Source organism: Anabas testudineus, chromosome 11, assembly GCF_900324465.2.
Source record: "Anabas testudineus chromosome 11, fAnaTes1.2, whole genome shotgun sequence".
Taxonomy (NCBI): domain Eukaryota; kingdom Metazoa; phylum Chordata; class Actinopteri; order Anabantiformes; family Anabantidae; genus Anabas; species Anabas testudineus.
This window is the reverse complement of record NC_046620.1, coordinates 4,004,140-4,022,183: the sequence shown is the minus strand read 5'-3', so window position 1 is coordinate 4,022,183 and position 18,044 is coordinate 4,004,140. Positions and strand designations below refer to the sequence as shown.

The 18,044-nt window shown below is 40.3% G+C and overlaps 2 protein-coding genes across 5 annotated transcripts; both read left to right on the top strand.

Moving 5' to 3' along the window:
* Nucleotides 1-468: 468 nt before the first annotated feature.
* znf384a (zinc finger protein 384 a) lies at nucleotides 469-11,118 on the top strand. 4 transcript variants are annotated; one of them, XM_026348558.1, is made up of 11 exons: nucleotides 469-656; nucleotides 2,540-2,607; nucleotides 3,307-3,619; nucleotides 4,037-4,159; nucleotides 4,695-4,849; nucleotides 4,977-5,053; nucleotides 5,207-5,308; nucleotides 6,972-7,094; nucleotides 7,516-7,594; nucleotides 7,769-7,927; nucleotides 8,224-11,118. In XM_026348558.1, exons 2-11 carry the CDS (start codon nucleotides 2,545-2,547, stop codon nucleotides 8,626-8,628), a joined length of 1,599 nt encoding a protein of 532 aa, XP_026204343.1. In that variant the 5' UTR covers nucleotides 469-656; nucleotides 2,540-2,544; the 3' UTR covers nucleotides 8,629-11,118. The 4 variants fall into 4 exon arrangements, with proteins under 4 accessions (XP_026204343.1, XP_026204341.1, XP_026204342.1 ...); XM_026348556.1 differs by having other exon boundaries at nucleotides 5,207-5,431; nucleotides 6,927-7,094; XM_026348557.2 differs by lacking the exon at nucleotides 2,540-2,607 and having other exon boundaries at nucleotides 470-656; nucleotides 5,207-5,431; nucleotides 6,927-7,094.
* A 634-nt stretch (nucleotides 11,119-11,752) lies between these two features.
* Nucleotides 11,753-17,804, top strand: kifc1 (kinesin family member C1). The gene is made up of 17 exons (XM_026346626.1): nucleotides 11,753-11,862; nucleotides 12,467-12,568; nucleotides 12,820-12,919; nucleotides 13,031-13,084; nucleotides 13,310-13,393; nucleotides 13,589-13,787; nucleotides 13,905-14,070; nucleotides 14,295-14,462; nucleotides 14,595-14,708; nucleotides 14,885-14,971; nucleotides 15,067-15,264; nucleotides 15,592-15,756; nucleotides 15,941-16,079; nucleotides 16,330-16,469; nucleotides 16,601-16,674; nucleotides 16,903-16,978; nucleotides 17,211-17,804. Exons 2-17 carry the CDS (start codon nucleotides 12,479-12,481, stop codon nucleotides 17,253-17,255), a joined length of 1,899 nt encoding a protein of 632 aa, XP_026202411.1. The 5' UTR covers nucleotides 11,753-11,862; nucleotides 12,467-12,478; the 3' UTR covers nucleotides 17,256-17,804.
* Nucleotides 17,805-18,044: the final 240 nt, after the last annotated feature.

Here is an 18,044-nt window from a genome sequence, read left to right as displayed (position 1 = left end):
AAGGTGCCAACCAGTTTGTGCCATATATAAAATAAAAAAGAATAAAATAATTATCAAAGAAAAAAAAAAAACAGTATAAGAAACAAACAACCATCAAGTAAACAAAAGAACCTCACATTTGTGCTCCTTTCCTATTCAGAAATTCACTCTTTGGTTAGTAGCAAAAAAGAAATGTAGTGATTTTTTTTAAGAGAAACTATTTATTTTTACATTGTGTTGATGAAAAAGGTAACTAGTAATTAAGAAACAAGTAAGGGTGACTGTTCAATAAATGTAAAAAGTCATTAAAGGTAAAATAAAATGAAAATAGTCCAACAAAGTACAAGAACCTCAAACTGTATTTAAGTGCAGTATTTTCATTCTCATCTCCACCGGTCGCAGTAAATTTCACAGTGTTCACCTCGTTCATTAAGATGCAAACAGCGCTTTAAAAAAAAAAAAAAAAAAAAAAACGTTTTATTTTGAAAGGTGCGGCCGGAAGCGGCGCCGCGCACCTGACGCTGTCTTGACGCTGTCGAGCGGAGCTGGAGGGAAAAAAGGAAAAAACCGAAGAATAAAAGGCCGAAGAGCGGTTTGAGGGCGGATTAGGACAAAGTTTCCCGACTGTCCCGACCCGAGGAAGCTCCGGGGGGGTGGACGGGGCCTCGGACTCACCGGTAATTAACGCAGGAGTGATTAGTCGGGTGTTAATTAACTGTTTTTTCCAGTGTGTCTCACAGCGCCGTCGTCCCGACCGCCGGAAGTCTGCATGAAGCTGCGTCTCCCAGTCGAACGGCGTCGACGCTTTTTTTTTTCTGTCTTCGTTTTTTTTTTATTCGAGACTTTTTTTTTTCTCTTTTTTTATTTTCTCCGAGCGAGATGAGCAGGGAGTGAGGAATGGAGGCGTAGGGAGCCAGGCGGCGTGTGTTTACACACAATCACAGGAACACACGGGCCTCCGTGTAGCTAGAGCAAAGCCAGCGAACAAAAGGAGAAAATTAATGGAGGCACGTTAGCTAGCTCCCCCCGGTCTTGTTGCGTTAACCAGCTAACGCTAGCCATGCTTGTTTATAACCCAGATACCTCGTAAAGCTCTTGGCAGCTGTTGAGGTGCAGAGTTACATCTAGGCTGAGTGCTTTGCACGGTGATCCATAGTTTAAATGATTTATGGCAAGTTCGTATTTACAGAATTTCACCAATCACTGCTAGTTAACGTTAGCCCGCAGCTAGCAGGGTTACAGTTTTGGAGCCAGCTTGTGCCCCTCGACAAAAAATGGCTCTCACAGCACTGAGACATTGACTTTTATTACACTAATAACCTCTTTTGGCTACAGCCTTTGGGGATTTAATTAATTATCCTTAGTTGCTTGCCACATTATTTATAGGCTGTGCAGCTGCAGAGGGGAAAGGTGGCTCATGAAAAATATAAAAACATGTTTAGAGTTTTGCATTGCAAGTGATTTGCATGAAATATATAATGAGCACAGTTCATTTTAACAGTGTAATACTTTGCGTTTATTTTTCATGGGCCCAACAGTTACCACTTGCATTAAATGTCAGTTGAGCTTTACTAACATGTATTTACATGCATGCTTTTCTTGCTATGTGTGCAATAGAGCTATGCATGGCACTCACAGTCTTCACATGCATAAACCCCCAAACTGCTTTTTAGGACTGGTTTTTAACATTAGCAAAGAAAATGAAAAATAAAAGTGCACATGCATGCCAATATGAAACAGTGAAACTGTCAAACTTCCTTGTTTTTGCTGCAGCAAACATGTTTCTCGTGTATCAGTTGGAGATAATCAGAGAACAGAAGATCGGAGGTTTGATGATAAAATTTAGACAGTAGTCTATTAAACAGTGAGTGTTAGCAACAAACTCTGCACTCTTAGAAATGTCATGCTCAACTAATAGCCTACTAGCACCTAGTTTGGGAAAACATGCCTCTCAATTTTACAGGCAACAAATAGTTAATAGTTTGCTGACTGATAACACTGGATTGTTTTCCAAAACTAGACACATTGACATGATTCTGATAAAGCAGCCGCTTTGAGACTGTGTTAACAGCAACACATAGTGTGTAGGAGACCAGTGAGGAATTGCGTGGACTGTGTTACTAAACATAAAAATCTTCAAAAATTGGTTATCAGTGTTTTCTCAGCTGTTGTCTCTCCCATCCTCCTAAGATTTTAAAATGTCCATCCCTTCCGGGATAGAACATCTTTGGCTGCTTCCTTTCACATCCTCTTCTACGTAAATATGATCAAATATTAGTGCAAAACAACCCTATAGGCACAAAATTCCCCCCAGATTTTGCACCAGCAATGTCACATCTTCTAGTTTTATTACTCCACATTAATATTGAAACATGACACATTCAGTTTGTCAACCAAAAAAGAAGAGGATACAAGGAAAGGAAACAAATAAAGATGTTTAAAACGCAGCTAAGCATGGTTTTGTTTCACATGAAAATTACAAAAAACAAGATCATAGTAACACAGAGGCCAATGAGGAGGAGGACAGGTGTTTTCTAAGTGTGTTGCTTTTTAATTACAGAAATAATGGACGATTCCCATTTCAACTCATCATACTTTTGGTCTCCCGTCCCCACTGTACAAGGGCAGGTAGAGACAACCTTATTGTTGAAACTGTCTTGAAATACACATGGTTTATTAGTAAATGTTATGGCAAAAGATACCCGACATTCATTATCACATTGACTCTTTGTGGAAATACTTAAAAAATGACATAATACACAATAATTTGTCCAATTAATTCTCGGTTGTTTGATGACGCTGGATTAACCTCACAAGTTGTTGAAGTAATTTGAATATCTTAACAACGTGACGTGAATCGATTACATGATCACTCCTGTCCCTCTCCTCTCTCATTCAACCCTCCTTTTTCATTTACTTTTTGGCATCTCACCATGCCTTCATTCTCTCTTCTCTCCCGTTGTCTTTCTCTCCTCTGTTTCCTCCTGTCAATCCTATCCATCATCATCTTTCCCTCTTTTGTGTCCTTTTTAATTTGTCTTTTGCTACTACCTTCTTTCTTCATACATCTGTCCATCACCTCTATTGCTTTTAATAATCCACTCTTTTCCTCAACCCCTCATCCATTTTCCCAATGTCCCTTGTGGCCTTTTCCCTCATGCATTTCATCCTTTATCATCCTTCCCTTCTCTAATTGTCCATTATCACCTTATCCTCACCTTGTGCTCTTCTTCAAATCTCATGTTACCCTAACCCATTCTGCACACTCTCCATGCTGCCCTTCCTTCCTCTTACTACAAATCCACCCCTGAACTCATCCCTATCTAGATCGAGAACGCCATGTTCCTGAACAAGGCAAAGGAGCAGCTAGGTCCAGAGAAGGCCAATGCACCCTCCTTCTCTCACTCCTCTGCGTCTTCCACCTCCGGTCCTCACTACCCCACGGCTGTGCTTGCCATCCCCGGCTCAGTGGACGCAGGAGCTGGGGTGAGGGTGGTCCCCAAACAGGAAGGAGGTGGAGGCACTGCTGGTGGTGGCAGCAGCTTACCTTTAAGCACAGTCGGTGGACACCTGCATCAGTCCCACACCTCCCAGAACGTCACCGTTGTGCCTGTTCCTTCTACGGGTATCATGACTGCAGGTGAGTGGGCTGCTCTGTGTTTCCTCTGAATGAATCATGACATCCTCCCCACTCCATTTGTCATTTCTCAGTTGTCTTATTATATTTGTTTGTTAGTATCACTTTAAGATGAGGACATGAGAGTCAGGAACACTCTAAATATTCAACTGCAGCTGCTACTAATTTTGATCTGTTTGGATTGTTGATTGAATTGTAAAACATTTTAGCTAAACAACAAGTGAGTTGTGTTGCAGCTTTGACTCCATCTTTAACTTTAAACACAGTATTTTGTTGGTAGTGTTAGAAATGAAGGTTGTTCTAGAACTGATTGTTGCTAGAAAAGGTAGCCAAACAAGATAAGATAATAAAGACAATAAATGTGATGTGTTTGTTTTGAACAACTGGACAGCCAGATGACAGTTTTTCTTTTCCCTTTAGCTGGGTTAGTGATCACCACCCCTCAAGGCACACTGCTCCCCACTGCCTCCACACAGTCATTTGTAACTGGGCCTCCCACTGCCACCACCATGATAGTGTCTGCATTGCACCCCTCAAATGCAGGTAAAACACGGGCACAGTGCACCATCATTTCAGTCTTTTCAACATTATTTCAACAACAACTGCATTGTGCTAAAATGAGTACTGCAAAGATTAATGCAAAAAACACACACAACTAACACTACTAGAGTGAACAGACGTACCATTATGTCTGGTCAAGCTGGTGAAACTCTGAATTTCACCCCAGGGCTCCAAAACACAAACTTCACAAGATAATTTGTTATTAGTTTGAATTAATAATTTCACAGTATTCCGAATTAAAGCATTTTTGTCCTGAGGCCAAATCTCATTTTGATTTCCAAACATAATTTTGCCTTCATTTTTGTGTTGTTACATCCATGCGCATGCAATTTTACACACACTTGTGTATATCTCTTTTGTAAGATGTGGTAATGCCCCTGAGCAAGACATCCCTTTTCTGCACAACAACTCATGTAGGTGATTGTGGGATCTGTGTCTGTCTTCACCCACCGCTCACCAACTTTTTCCTTCTTTCCCATCTTTGTTGTGTTTGTCTTTTTTTTTTTATTGTTTTCAGACAAGAAGGAGGATATTTCTGTTCCCCCTGCAGTTGTCATGCCAACACCATCAAAACGAGGCAGGAAGAGCAAACAGATGATGAGCAGAGTGGCAGGGGTCCTCCCTCCAGGAAGTGATGCATTAATATTGGCCCACCTTGCTGCTGGTGGACAGGTGAGGGTCTCTTATAGTCTTTCTTTCTTTTGCTTATAGTTTGTTATACATCTGTTCTATGAGTTAGTGATTTTCTATACAACATGAATTTCATTGTTTGTTCCTTTATGTTGTTACTGTGTTACAGCACCATACTGCTGACCCATATGACCTGTCAAATGATGAGGATGATCATCCAAACAAAGATGGCCCTAAAACCTACAGGTAGTAGATGTTAAGATTAATTATAATTATTGTCTGTTGCATTAGAGTTACTGCTAATACAGACACTAAATGAAAGCATTTATTTATAAGTCTACATAATATTTGCCCGACTGCCTTGTGGGCCATAAAGGCTTTCTTCTCTCACTTTTTAAGGTGCCGGATGTGTGCAGTGACATTCTTCAGCAAGTCAGACATGCAGATCCACGCCAAGTCCCACACGGAGGCCAAGCCCCATAAGTGCCCCCACTGCTCCAAGTCGTTTGCCAACTCCAGCTACCTGTCCCAGCACATCCGCATTCACAGCGGGGCCAAGCCCTACACCTGCACTTACTGCCAGAAAACATTCAGGCAGCTCAGTCATCTACAGCAGCACACACGGTACTGGACTGAGTGGTTTGTGAGGTTCTTCGTGTTTGCTTGCTTGTGTGTGTGTGTTTGTGGTGACGGATGGTCGAAGGAGGGGTTGGTGAGGTGGGCCTGTGTTGGGGTCTTTTGGAAGACTTGACAGTGTAAAGCTCTTTTTGCACAATCTCAATAGCACGTTTGAAACTGCAACATAGCACCACACCTAAAGTAAACTTTAGTTCTGCGTCTCCTATTTTTGTGCATATATGAATACAGACAAGTTAATATCTGGTAACTGATTCATTGAAAGAACAGGAAGCATTAAATTTAACAGAGGCTTTTATGATTTACAAACTAAAGTATTCTTAGAATAAATCAGAGACAGGTGGATGCATGCTCTTATGTATTCTGTGAGTCACTTTGGTCAACTTACAGTACCAGTTACCACAGTATACCTTTAACTACCAGGTTGGTGTTTACTTTCTCATCCTGTTGTAGATACCATCATAAGCTCGCTTTGTTCCTGCATGCATTTCAACTTATGTTAGTTTTTGCTGTTTTCCTTAGATCTGCATCTGCTTTCATGCTTATGCTTCAACCATCCCCTCTTTAGTCTCGCCTTCTGGTGATTGTCATTTGAGCTACTTACTTATTTATGTTAAAATAAATAAAATTCTACTTTTGGCAAAAAAAGCAGTGACAACAAAACCACACTGTAGCACTGGTTATATTCACAAATGGCAAAAGTTCAGTTAGTGCCAGCTGCAAAGCCAGTCTCTTTTTTCAAATTCCACATGTATGTACACTCCACATACTAACTGTGTTTGGTAGTTACCTTCTTATTGTCTTTCCCCTCTTTACTGTACTGAGTCAGCCTGCATGTTTTACACACCTTTATTAAAAAAAAGCAAAAAGCTGCTGATCTGACACAGAGAAGGGTTTTCCATCAATTACATACATCTATATTTGACAGTCTAGAGATAAAATCACCTTTTCTCAGTTCATGCCATCACAACTCTGATAAATGTTTTAATTTAGTTTGACCTTCTATTCATTCACCTTCTAGTTTTCATTTCCCTTGTTAACTTGTTTTCTTTGTGAGCGTCAGACCATTAATTTTAAACAGGATGATACACTTCACTGGCCTGCCACTCATCTTGAATTTACTTTTCAGTTTGACCGCAGCAGTGCCAGACATTCATAGACTCACTCACACTCCACTCAAAGCAGGGCACACGAAATGGAGAGAGACTGCGAGAGAGAAAGAGAGAGAGAAAGAGAAAAGCGTGACTGTGCTTGCTGTATGTTTTTGTTCTGTGTTTTCACAACTCAGACACAGCACAAAGAGCACACTGTCAAACTTAATGATCTATGATCAACATGACTGATCACAGAGCCTGTTAACCTCAGCGCATGATTTGGTCTACAGTTCATAATGAAGTTTGGTCATGCTGTAGCTTAAAAATCTCTCGCTGTTTCTCTCTCTGTTTCTCTCTCTCAACCCTCCCATCCCGGTTTCCCGTGTTAGAAACCACACGGAGGCCAAGCCCCACAAGTGTCCCCACTGCTCCAAGTCGTTTGCCAACTCCAGCTACCTGTCCCAGCACATCCGCATCCATACCGGGGCCAAGCCCTACACCTGCTCCTACTGCCAGAAAACATTCAGGCAGCTCAGTCACCTACAGCAGCACACACGGTACTGGGCTGGGCTGGGCGGGTGTGAATGGCCAAGTGCGTTTTTATGTGTGGCTGTATGGGAGCAGGTGTGTGGAGAATTATGGAGTTGTGAGTTTTTTGTGTTTATAGCATTTCTCAGATGTGGCAGTCATGCTGTTTTATTATGATATGTTATAAATAATTCATATCGGTTTGCACATGATGTTGTCAGTTTTAATTTAGTTCAAAATTTACTGAACAACAGATTACCTGTCAGCTACAACCATGTTCTGGCTTATGGTAATTTTCTGCATCCGATGGCTTAATACGATAGATTGTTTATGTATGCCATGTTTACTTTTCCTCATACTGTCACTGTTAATGTCTTTATGCCAAGTACATTGAAAATGCAGTTAATAGAGAGTTAACTAACTGATGGTATTTAACTGATTTTCTTTTAGGATTCACACTGGTGACCGACCATATAAGTGTAACCATCCCGGCTGTGAAAAGGCTTTCACTCAGTTGTCAAATCTACAGGTAAATTAATTCACAGGTTCTAGAAGATGCACTTTGCTGCTCACAGGTTTTCTTTTCCCTTGGCTAAATGCCTGCACCACGAATGTAAACTGTCAGAATGGATTTTTTTTGTGTGTCCCAAGGTTAGGTTAAATATTCATCATTTTTTCTCAATCTCCTGTCCTCTCTCTACAGTCTCACCGTCGGCAGCACAACAAAGACAAACCGTTCAAATGTCACAACTGCAACCGTGGTTACACAGATGCTGCCAGCCTGGAGGTGCACCTGTCCACACACACCGTCAAACATGCCAAGCTCTTCTCCTGTGGCCTGTGTAACCGATCCTATACATCGGTAAGCTCTGATTTGTCAAACCAACATCAGACATTGTATTCGCGTAATGCACAGACCGATTATACTATGTGAAAGGAAACTGACAGGAATTACAGGCTTGGAGAATGGATGTAGTTGTATTTGTTGTTTCTGCGGGTAATAAAGTCCATTATAGTCCATATAGTATATAACTGTTCAGTACATTTCTGAATTCCTTACTACTTACTTACATACACTATCTCTATATTTATGTTAAATAAAACTTTGATTCAATTTTTTATTGAGCAGATTCTCATTATTTTTTTCTCCAACTCCAGGAGACATATTTAATGAAACACATGAGGAAGCACAATCCAGATCCACTAACAGTGGCAGCAACAGTAGCTGCTCAGCAGGCCCAGGGCCTTACGCCAGGCGGAGGAGGGGGCAGGGGTCGTGGCCGTGGCCGAGGTAGAGGTGCGGGCAGAGCGGGCCATCTTCAGAACAACCCAAACAATACCAACCAGAACCCTAACGCTGGACCCCCAGGCAGCTACCAGCCACCTCAGCAACCCACAGACGCTGTCGTTCCATGTCCGTTTGACCTGCACCAGTACAAAACAGTGTCAGCAAGCGAGATCCAGTACAAACCAGTCACTGTGGCAGACCTGCCAGTGGCCCACAAAGACCTCTGCCTCACTGTCTCCACATCAGCCATTCAGGTGGAGCATATGAACTCATAGGCTGCGTCTTCCCACTCTGCAAGGAATTACTAATCTTGTCTGCAGTGTAAAAAGGTCCATATGAACAAGTCATTTAACTGTACTCAGTATCAGAGTCTGCTTAACAGAAAATGGTTAAGTGGTTGATAGGGTGAAAAGTCTTTTGGCCATTGATTGAAACTGAAAACATAACAAGACACTAATAGAAATAATTTAGGTTCACTTTTCTGTTGATTGGCATTAACTTTTAAAGAGGTTGTTGAATCATTTCAATTAAATTTACCTGTTGCCATTTGCCTTTGTCCAAAGAAGCTTTAATGCTGAGTACAACATTAAATTACTTGTTAGAAAACAGATATTTTACAATGCCCATCTGGAATCCCAATCTCCCCTGTGCCAAGTGTCTCTGAATAGAAATACTAGTTTAGGGCACTGATATAACACTGTACCGGAATATCATGGGGATCAGTTTAAATTTTTATGGCATGATGCATGAGTTGGTAAATCCACTCCTAAAATTCTCAAAAGCATCTTTACCCTTTAATCAATAATCAGTCTGTGGACCAGTGTACGATTTAGTTTGTAACACACATTTAATACACAGATCCTGAACCAGCAGTGCTGCTTTGAGAATCTTGATTGAAGAGGTTCACTTGTCATTTTTTATTGCATTGTTTGCAATAGGCATCGTCAGAGGATGACAGTGTAAAATATCTGTAAAATAAATTTTAAAATACGCCATTCTCTGCACATTTGTGGTCCAGAGAATGGTGTAGGTTTTTAAAACAATCAGATCACATTAATCTGAGCATTCTTCACTCTGTAGTTCAAGCCAAAACAAGGGAAAGAAATAAGACATTTACCAGGGATGAAAGACTGCAGAGTTCATAACAGCGACTGCAACACCATAGCAATGAAAGTGAGGAAGAACTAAATAAATACATGTGAATGGATGTGAATGAATGGCACTGTCAAGGTGCTTGAAAAGGCTGAATTGTAGCCTGAGAAAATACCACAAAGGAAGAGGAGCAGCAGGAAGAAAGGGATGTGGTGTAATGTGAGATTTGGCTGAAGTCTGCGGCTGAATCTCAAAGTGTTCATTTCAGAAGATTGTCATGTCCTTATTTACACCCACTTCCCCTCAGACCGCAAGGAATTGAGGATCAATTTCTCTGTCAGAGCCTAAAGCGTTGAACAAAAGGGACGGAACGGTTCAAGGATGCACTAAATGTGAGGAATCTGCAGCAGAGCGGGATGGAAACACAAGAGGAAAGATGGTGGTCGTGGGGTGGGAGGGGTCATAAAGAAAGCACTTGATGAAGCTTGTACTTCATGCCTATGTTTGTCATCATTGTACTTTTTTTTATATATCATATGTATGTATTTTTCTACCAATAGATGAACGAGTGAACAAACTCGAGAGGAAGCAAAGTGAGTGCATGAATGTGAAAAGAGCAGAGAGAAAAGGCCTAACAGAGTGTTTTGTCCCATTTTGTTTGTTACTATTCGTTGATAAGACAGCTTACTATCTTCCAGTGAGTACAGACAACCCAGCTCATCATTGTCAGGATGGTTGTTGTGGAAATAATGATTGTGTGATAAATATGGCTGACAGGTACTGTTATCAATCTTTTTTTAAAGAACTTTTCATACATATTATTACTACTTTCGTTATAACTGTATTGCAAATGCTATCCACATTATTATCAATCTGAGGCATTATTGTATTGCAGTATGCTGTACATAAAATAGGTAGAAAAGACGTTTTCATCTGTAAAAGGGAAGTATGTCATGTGTAAAGCATATATGGAAACTAAAAGAACTCAAATTATCAAGTACCAAATCATTGGCTGTGTCCCAGGTCACTTTTACCCTGAACTCCGTGCTCAACAAAGATTTTTAATTCCAGTCCTGAAATGATTGGGAATTTTACCAAAAGTTTGTTAAAGTATGAAAAACATGTCTTGTCTCCTGCACTTCTCCATAATATCTGGTGATATTCATTGTAATCATGATACAGCCTGAAATTTGTCAGACAAGGCGACTGTATAACGTGCAGGAATCATTAACAGGGCCTGTTGTTGTGCTTAATTAGACAAGAACGCTGTGACACTGTGAATGAGAACTTCTGCGATTTTTAACATTATTCCTTCATAAAGATTTCTACTAATGATCGGAGTAGATCTTAATTAAACGAGGTTGTGACAGATGTGACCTAGGACACCGCTGCCATGTTTTTTGTGCACAAGTGATCTCTACCCATTCAAAATGTTCAAGCAGCCTGCACAGTTGGCTGTCGTCATGTATACTCCTTGTATTTCATTGTCTTTTTATGAAAAATAACACATTCTCAATATTCTTATTAATGTTATTACCAATGCTCCTGATAATAATATGGTTATTAACTGCCCTCCTATGCTACACTCTTGCATACTGTATGCACAGTTACACCTCTTGCTCATCTGAACAGACTGTTTCTTCCCTTATGGAGAATAAAGTTTGAAAACAGTTTATGATGAACAAACGCCACGATTTGTTTTATCAAAATCCAGGTTGAATTTGTCTTTGTCTGTTTTTACTGATTTGATTAAACCTGACGCTCAGTAGTTAATCTAAGAAAATGTAAAGCAAAAGAGGTCAGAGAATTTAAGTGACTTATAGCTATAACAGTTTGAGTTTGGTTGATCTGAGCTTAGCTGAATATAGATATTAACTTAACTTAATTAACTGCTTTAATTAGTATATAAATTAAGTATAAACCACAGACTCAGCATGTAGAAAATGTCAAACAAAAAAAGGAAGCACGATTATATTAGGGTCAATTCAAAGGGAAAAAATAGGTAAAGTAAAAGAGGATAGATTTAAAAAATATATAATTTAAATATTTAAATTATAATTTAATTTAAATATTTAAATTATATATATTAGTAAAATTATTAAATTAAATATAAAGTAAAATAAAGTAAATGACGTAACTCTAATGAAACGTAATGTTCGATTTATCACCTCTGTAGTCTGGATTGTAGTTAAGTGTCTCCTCCAGGACGGAGTTAACTGCCAACAGCATGTGATCCGCCCGGGCGGCACACTCCGAACGTGTCAACAAACGTACCAAACACGTAGGCGGGGTTTACCCTGGCTCGACCAATCGCAGCAGCTCGTCCGAAGCGCCCACCAAAACAGTTCAATTTGAAATTCAAACGGCCGCAGACGGAGGTTGGAGAGATCTGAAGCTAAGGGTCGTCCTCAGTTAAGGTAATTAAGTTATAAACTCTCTTTAATCATCTCAAATTAAACGAGGGGTAGCAGAAAGGCTGCTCAGAATGTATATGAATACGATCAGTGTTATAATTTAACTTAGCTAACTATACATTTATGCTGAATCGCTAGTGTCAACATGAACGTTAGCCTGTTTTAGCTACACGGCTAACGGTAACTAATCCAGTCGAAGCTAACGGTATATGAGTCGATAAAAACAAACATTAGCTCAGTTATCTGTTTAAACACAGTGGAGGCTCTGAATGATTGTTTATCGATCGGTAAGAGTGATCGGTATCACTCTAGTTAACGTTCACCCAGTTGTAACTTGGTGATTGAGCAGTTAGCTAAAGCTTAAATGGTCAGTCATGTCCGTGCACATCTGTGAATCAAAACTGTTGTTCAGCTGTCTGACTGGTTCAAATAAACAGCATTAAATGTTGTTAAATGACCTTCTTTGTTTTGGAAGCACGATTATTTGTGTAGCTGTGAAACTGATGCTCAAAGCAAACATAACTGTATCACAAACATTAACTATGAATCTGCAGACTTTCCTGTTTATCCCGTGTTACTATGTTCTGATCATGTTTTACCTGTTCAGCCCCAACAGATCATGTCCCGCTTGCCAGTTATGTCAAGCAAAAGGGTCCTTACGAGTAGCACCAGCAGCTCTGAGAATGGCCAAGACTTCGCACCTGCTCAGGTTTCTATTAATTTCATCTGCTTAGTTTCTGTCACTTACTGTCAGTTGTATTCTGCTGCTCTACATGTACTATAATCTATGACTGCTCAGTATGTTGTGCTTTTGCATCTACCAATCTAGAGAGACCATATGAAAGATTTAAAAACCATATAAACATCTCATGATGATTATTTTATTGTAGATTTTTTTTGGAGGCCAAAAAGTTGATTCACTGCTGCTGCTTTACGTCTGTGGTGTTTTTGTGTTTACAGAAAAGGACTCGTAAGGACCCTGAGCCTGGCAAACCGCAGGCAGCAGCGACGATCATCGGAGGCAGGCGGCCTCCTGCTGCAGCAACCAGGGCACCTCTTTGTAAGTTACAGATGTGCCCTTCAAGCTGGAGTAACTTTTTTGTGTTGTTGTTGTTGTTGTTGTTGTTGTTTGAGGTTTCTAAACCTCTTTTTCTGTTTCATTCTGTCACAGCTAAGTCAACTCGAGGTGTAGGAGCTGCCACTGTGGCTGTCGGTCCTTCCAGAGGTAAGACAAACCTGTTTCAAGTTATAGATTAATCATTTATTGTAAATCAAAGCTTATGTAATGCAGTTTTGAGCATTATGCTCTTTACTATGGATTCAGAATAGTACTGGATAACATCTTGTGTATATAGTAGTAAAATAATAGATTACATTACATTCCTTGGTTCTATTATAAGCACAAGGTATTACTGTAAAGGTTATAGATCTTATTTTCTTGCTCCTTCAGGCGTCCTGAAACCATCTTTAGCTTCAACTGTAGCAAAGGGAGGCAACGCGAAACAACCTGTTGCATCCACTGGCACAAAAGCAGGTGAAAAACCATTCTCATTTGGATCTTCTACTTGATGAAATCAAATGTGTTAATAGCTGCATTTATGGCAAAGAAAAACTAGAATGACCATATCCATCAAATGTTAAAAGCTGTGCAGTTCATTATTCTATAAAAGGTTTGTTCTGCAGTGTCCGAAAGGAAAAACTGATGCTCAAAATTTGCTGTTGTGGACAGGTGGAGGTGGGCCTCCGCGACGGCAGGCGTGGGATCTGAAGGGCAGGGTCTGTGACATGGAGGAGAAGATTAATAAATACCAGACCAAGGTCAAATCTGTCAACCAGGAGAATGAGGTTCTGAAAAGCTCGGTGACTCAGAGCCAAAGTAGAGTGGTTGAAATGGAGAAGGAGCTTGAAAGGCAGAGGAGCAAGATCAGGTGAAAGGACCATTTCATCTGGGAAAATTAATTTTACATTTTACTGTCTTACTGTGCTATCAGTTTACTAAATTATCTGTTTAGTGTCCATTAAACTTTCTTTTCTGTGATCATCAGCAAATACGAAGTGGAGCTGCAGATTCTGTCAGGTGTCCGGGATGAGTTGGAGAAGGTGACAAGTGATAGGAACACTGTTCAAAGGGAGCTCTCCAACTTAGAGGGCAAATACAGGGTGATGGAGACTCTCCGAGACACCCAAGAGACAGAGCTGCAAACTCTCAAGGTGAAAACTCTGCTACAGTGCAGCAGCTAATGCTGAGTGGTAGCAGGTATAAGAATTGGCAAACCTTCATCTAATGGAGGTAGCGCCATACTAAACCTGTGGATTTATACGGGATTGCTATTCATTCTACCAGACAAGTTGGCATTTATCAACCAAGAAATGACCAGTTAATATTGGAAGAGACAAGATTTTAAGATGTGTGGGGTTTTTTCTGTCACTTTCAGATGAAACTGTCGGTGCAGGAATCAACACTGGCTCGACTGCAGGCGACCCTCAGAGACACAGAGGAAGACGTTCGCTCTCTCAAAGGCACTGTGGCTGAGCAGAAGGATGAGCTTCACGCTGGAGAGATGGAGCGCAGGCGGCTCCACAATACCATCCAGGAGCTGAAGGCAAGTTACATGTGTATTAGTTATACCCACTCTACAGCCCAGTTATCTTTCCACTAATATTAAATATACTCAGGAAAACTGTTAAACTTTTTTGTCTCTCTGTTTGTTTTGTTCATCCCTTTTCTCATACAGGGTAATATCAGGGTCTTTTGCAGAGTGAGACCCCTGGCGGACGGAGGCCTGAGCAAGCACATCCAGCTCCCAGTCAGTGACAACAAGATGATAACACTGGCTAAGACAGAGGAGGTGAGGATCCTGCCGTTGTGTTTTCTGCAGGCTACAGTAGTAAATATTATCCAGTGTTTCTGTCTAAATATATTGGATCTCTGTGACAAAGTTTTGGAAGGTGATCACAAAAAGTCAAAGCAGTGACTGTGAACTATAAACTCCAGGTCTAAATTCAGCTGTTCTCTGCTTTTCAGTCTCACACAGGAAAAACTGCAGACACTCAGAAGAATTACAACTTCAGCTTTGATCGAGTGTTTGGACCTGAAGCTTCACAGCAGGAGGTAAAAACATAAATTACGCATTATCTTCGAGGCGTCACAGATAAACACCAACTTGTTACAGGGAATTCAGAAGGACTGTGTCACGTTGTTTTCAGGTCTTTGAGGAGATCTCCTTGCTGGTGCAGTCGGCACTGGACGGCTACAACGTCTGCTGCTTCGCCTACGGCCAGACGGGAAGCGGAAAGACGTACACGATGGAGGGAGCGGAGTTTGACGAGGCCAGAGGTGTCATTCCCAGAGCTGTGCAGCAGATTTTCAGAGCAGCAGAGAAATTGGGATCACAAGGCTGGGAGGTTAGTGTGTACTGAGTAGCACCTACAGGGAAGGAGGCGGCAGCAGGGTTGAAATTAAATACAGTTGTTAAAGGATCTGTTCACATTTTTATTTATGTTAAAAGTTACAGGTTGCAGTGTTTTAGCTATGTTACTATCAAGCAGCTGTGTTAGTCACTTAATTATTGTTGGTAATTTAGTTTTAATATTTGTATAAAATATGATATAATATATAAAATATTTGTTGCCACAGTTAAATGTGGCCACAAAAATGAAATCAAAGCTACTTTTTGATGTGTTTGAGGTGTCATAGATTGATTTGTTTTACTTTTTATTTTCCCTTCTCAGTTCACCTTCACAGCAAGCTTTGTTGAAATTTACAACGAGACCCTGCGAGATCTCCTCTACACTGGAAAGCCAAACAAGAGGCCCGAGCATGAGATCCGAAAGTCGAGCAACAACGAGGTGACGATCACCAACCTCACGTATGAGAAGGTCACCAACGAGGATCAGGTATGGTAGCAGAATCCAGCAGCTCTGCTGCGTGACTGTTCAGACAGGAACTTAACTTGTATGTTTCAAATACTGCAGTAATTCAGTAATAATTCATTTTATGTCTCAATAAGTGTGATTGACATCTCAGTTCACCGTTATTTTTTTAAAGTGAAAAATCTGTGTGATCCCATCCTCCTGCTAGGTTCTCGGCCTGATTGCCCTGGCCAATCAGAACCGCTCCACAGCCCAGACGGCCCAGAACGACCGCTCATCTCGCTCTCATTCAGTCTTCCAGCTGGATATCGAGGGGGTGAATGCTGGCAGAGATGTCAAATGCAAGTGTGAGTACAATCCCACTGATGATGCCAGTAACAGAAATGTGGCCTCACTTGTGTATTTACAATCAAACCTCTTTGTTAAATTTGTCGATTCTGTGAGCAGCTCTGGTCTGACTCATCATTCATGTTATTGTGTCTCTTACCTGTTACAGGAGATGTGTAACTGTTGTGTGTATGTGGTTGAATCTAATTTTACTTTATTAAACCTGTGTTTATAATGTATTTATATGTTTATATGAATCTGTGTTTCTAGCCACTCTGTGTCTGGTGGACTTGGCTGGCAGTGAGCGAATGGTGAAGAGTCAGTCTCAGGGCGAGCGCTTCAAAGAGATGACGGCCATTAACGGCTCCCTGTCCAACCTGGGCATTGTCATCGCTGCTTTGGCCAACAAGGTCTGTACGCTGGAGCGGATGAAAACAATGCTGCTGAGTTCAGAGAGTCTGAAACTCGTGAGCCTGAGAAACCTTACATACAGAACCTGTACTGTATATAAATAATAGCACTGATCTTGCTTGTGTTGCAGGAGAGCTACGTTCCCTACAGGAACTCCAAGCTTACCTACCTTCTGCAGGGCTGCTTGGGAGGAAACAGCAAAACGTGAGTTTCTCATCAACACATCTTTGATTCACATCAGTTTATTTCAATGTGAGAGAAGACAGATTAATTTTCACTGATAACCTCAAATTAGGGCAGATAAATATTGACTATCACCCTTTTGCTGTACTTAAACTGTGAAAGTGTTTAGATGTAGTAAAATAACAACGTTGAGTAATTTGATCCATATGATTTTATTTATGTTGATTGAATTTCTATCTTTCATCCCAGGTTGATGTTTGCGAACATCGCCCCAGAGCCAGACAGCTTCGGGGAAACCCTCAACTCCTTGAGGTTTGCCAGCAAGGTCAGTTTGACATCTTTATATTTATGTTTCCCTGATGAGACATGAAGTAGATGATTGTATTCATATTGATTGGAAAATTAATTGGAACCTGATGTCAAGTGATCAACAAATGACTGAAAGCATTAGAGGTTATAATAAGTAGATGATGTTTGGGATAAAGAAACTCTGAAAACAGGTTACACAGCATTGATTTTATTTTTGGCTTAACGTTTTCCATTTGCTCTGTTTACAGGTGAACGACTGTGTAATTGGGACTGCCAGTGCCAACAGGAAGTAGATTGGAGTTCTTAATAACTTTTTCTTTTTTTAATTACCTTTGTTCAGTATAATTGTTTCTTTTGCTTTCGACTCACAAATTGTGCTGCTTGGCACAGACTGTGGTGCCAAAACATAATAATAATAACCAAAAGGTCTTTTTGTATATTCTCTGGGCCTCGATTTAAAATTCACATGCTTCTTTGTAAATCAAGTAGGTCTGTACATACACGGATGTGTAGTGTGATTTTCCTGTTTGTTTTTTATTTTTTATTTTTTATGTGTATATAACTTTCACAGGTTCTTGACTGGTGAGATTCTCTAGTTGAGACATTTAATGTCCATAGGACATGTCACGTTTTCACAAAAGGACCCATAACTTTTTTTTCTTCATTATTTTCACTTAAACAAGTCTTGTTTAGTGTAACTTGTTCACTTAGTGCAAATCAAAATGTTTGTCTTGATTTCTTCGTGACCCTTTTTGTGATGAGCGTGTGTTATTTTTCTGTCTATACTCTCAGGCCCAACATACTGTAACAATAAAGACATGTAGTGGATGGGTTACTTCTAATTCCTCTGCTGTCTGATGTTATTTCAGACCAATTTTACTGGAAACATCAACTGAAGAGTCTGATTAATATTATTATTGTTCAAAAGATTTACTTTAAATGTGTAAGAAAATAATGGAAATGTTCAGAACATACATACATACAGTGTCGTTTTAGATTCCGGCCTCTCTGTCCTTCTCATTTCTCTGTTGCTCCACAAGTAACCATCAGTTTCTCAAAGTAAATTAATCGGTCAGGTTTAA

Excerpts from the sequence above, each read along its gene's own strand:
- znf384a (XM_026348556.1), top strand. The coding sequence starts at position 2,545 with ATGGACGATTCCCATTTCAACTCATCATACTTTTGGTCTCCCGTCCCC. Across the intron at positions 2,608-3,306 it reads TCCCCACTGTACAAGGGCAG|ATCGAGAACGCCATGTTCCT; the intron begins GTAGAGACAACC and ends ATCCCTATCTAG. Across the intron at positions 5,432-6,926 it reads CATCTACAGCAGCACACACG|AAACCACACGGAGGCCAAGC; the intron begins GTACTGGACTGA and ends TTCCCGTGTTAG.
- kifc1 (XM_026346626.1), top strand. The coding sequence starts at position 12,479 with ATGTCCCGCTTGCCAGTTATGTCAAGCAAAAGGGTCCTTACGAGTAGC. Across the intron at positions 13,788-13,904 it reads AGGCAGAGGAGCAAGATCAG|CAAATACGAAGTGGAGCTGC; the intron begins GTGAAAGGACCA and ends TGTGATCATCAG. Across the intron at positions 16,470-16,600 it reads TCGCTGCTTTGGCCAACAAG|GAGAGCTACGTTCCCTACAG; the intron begins GTCTGTACGCTG and ends CTTGTGTTGCAG.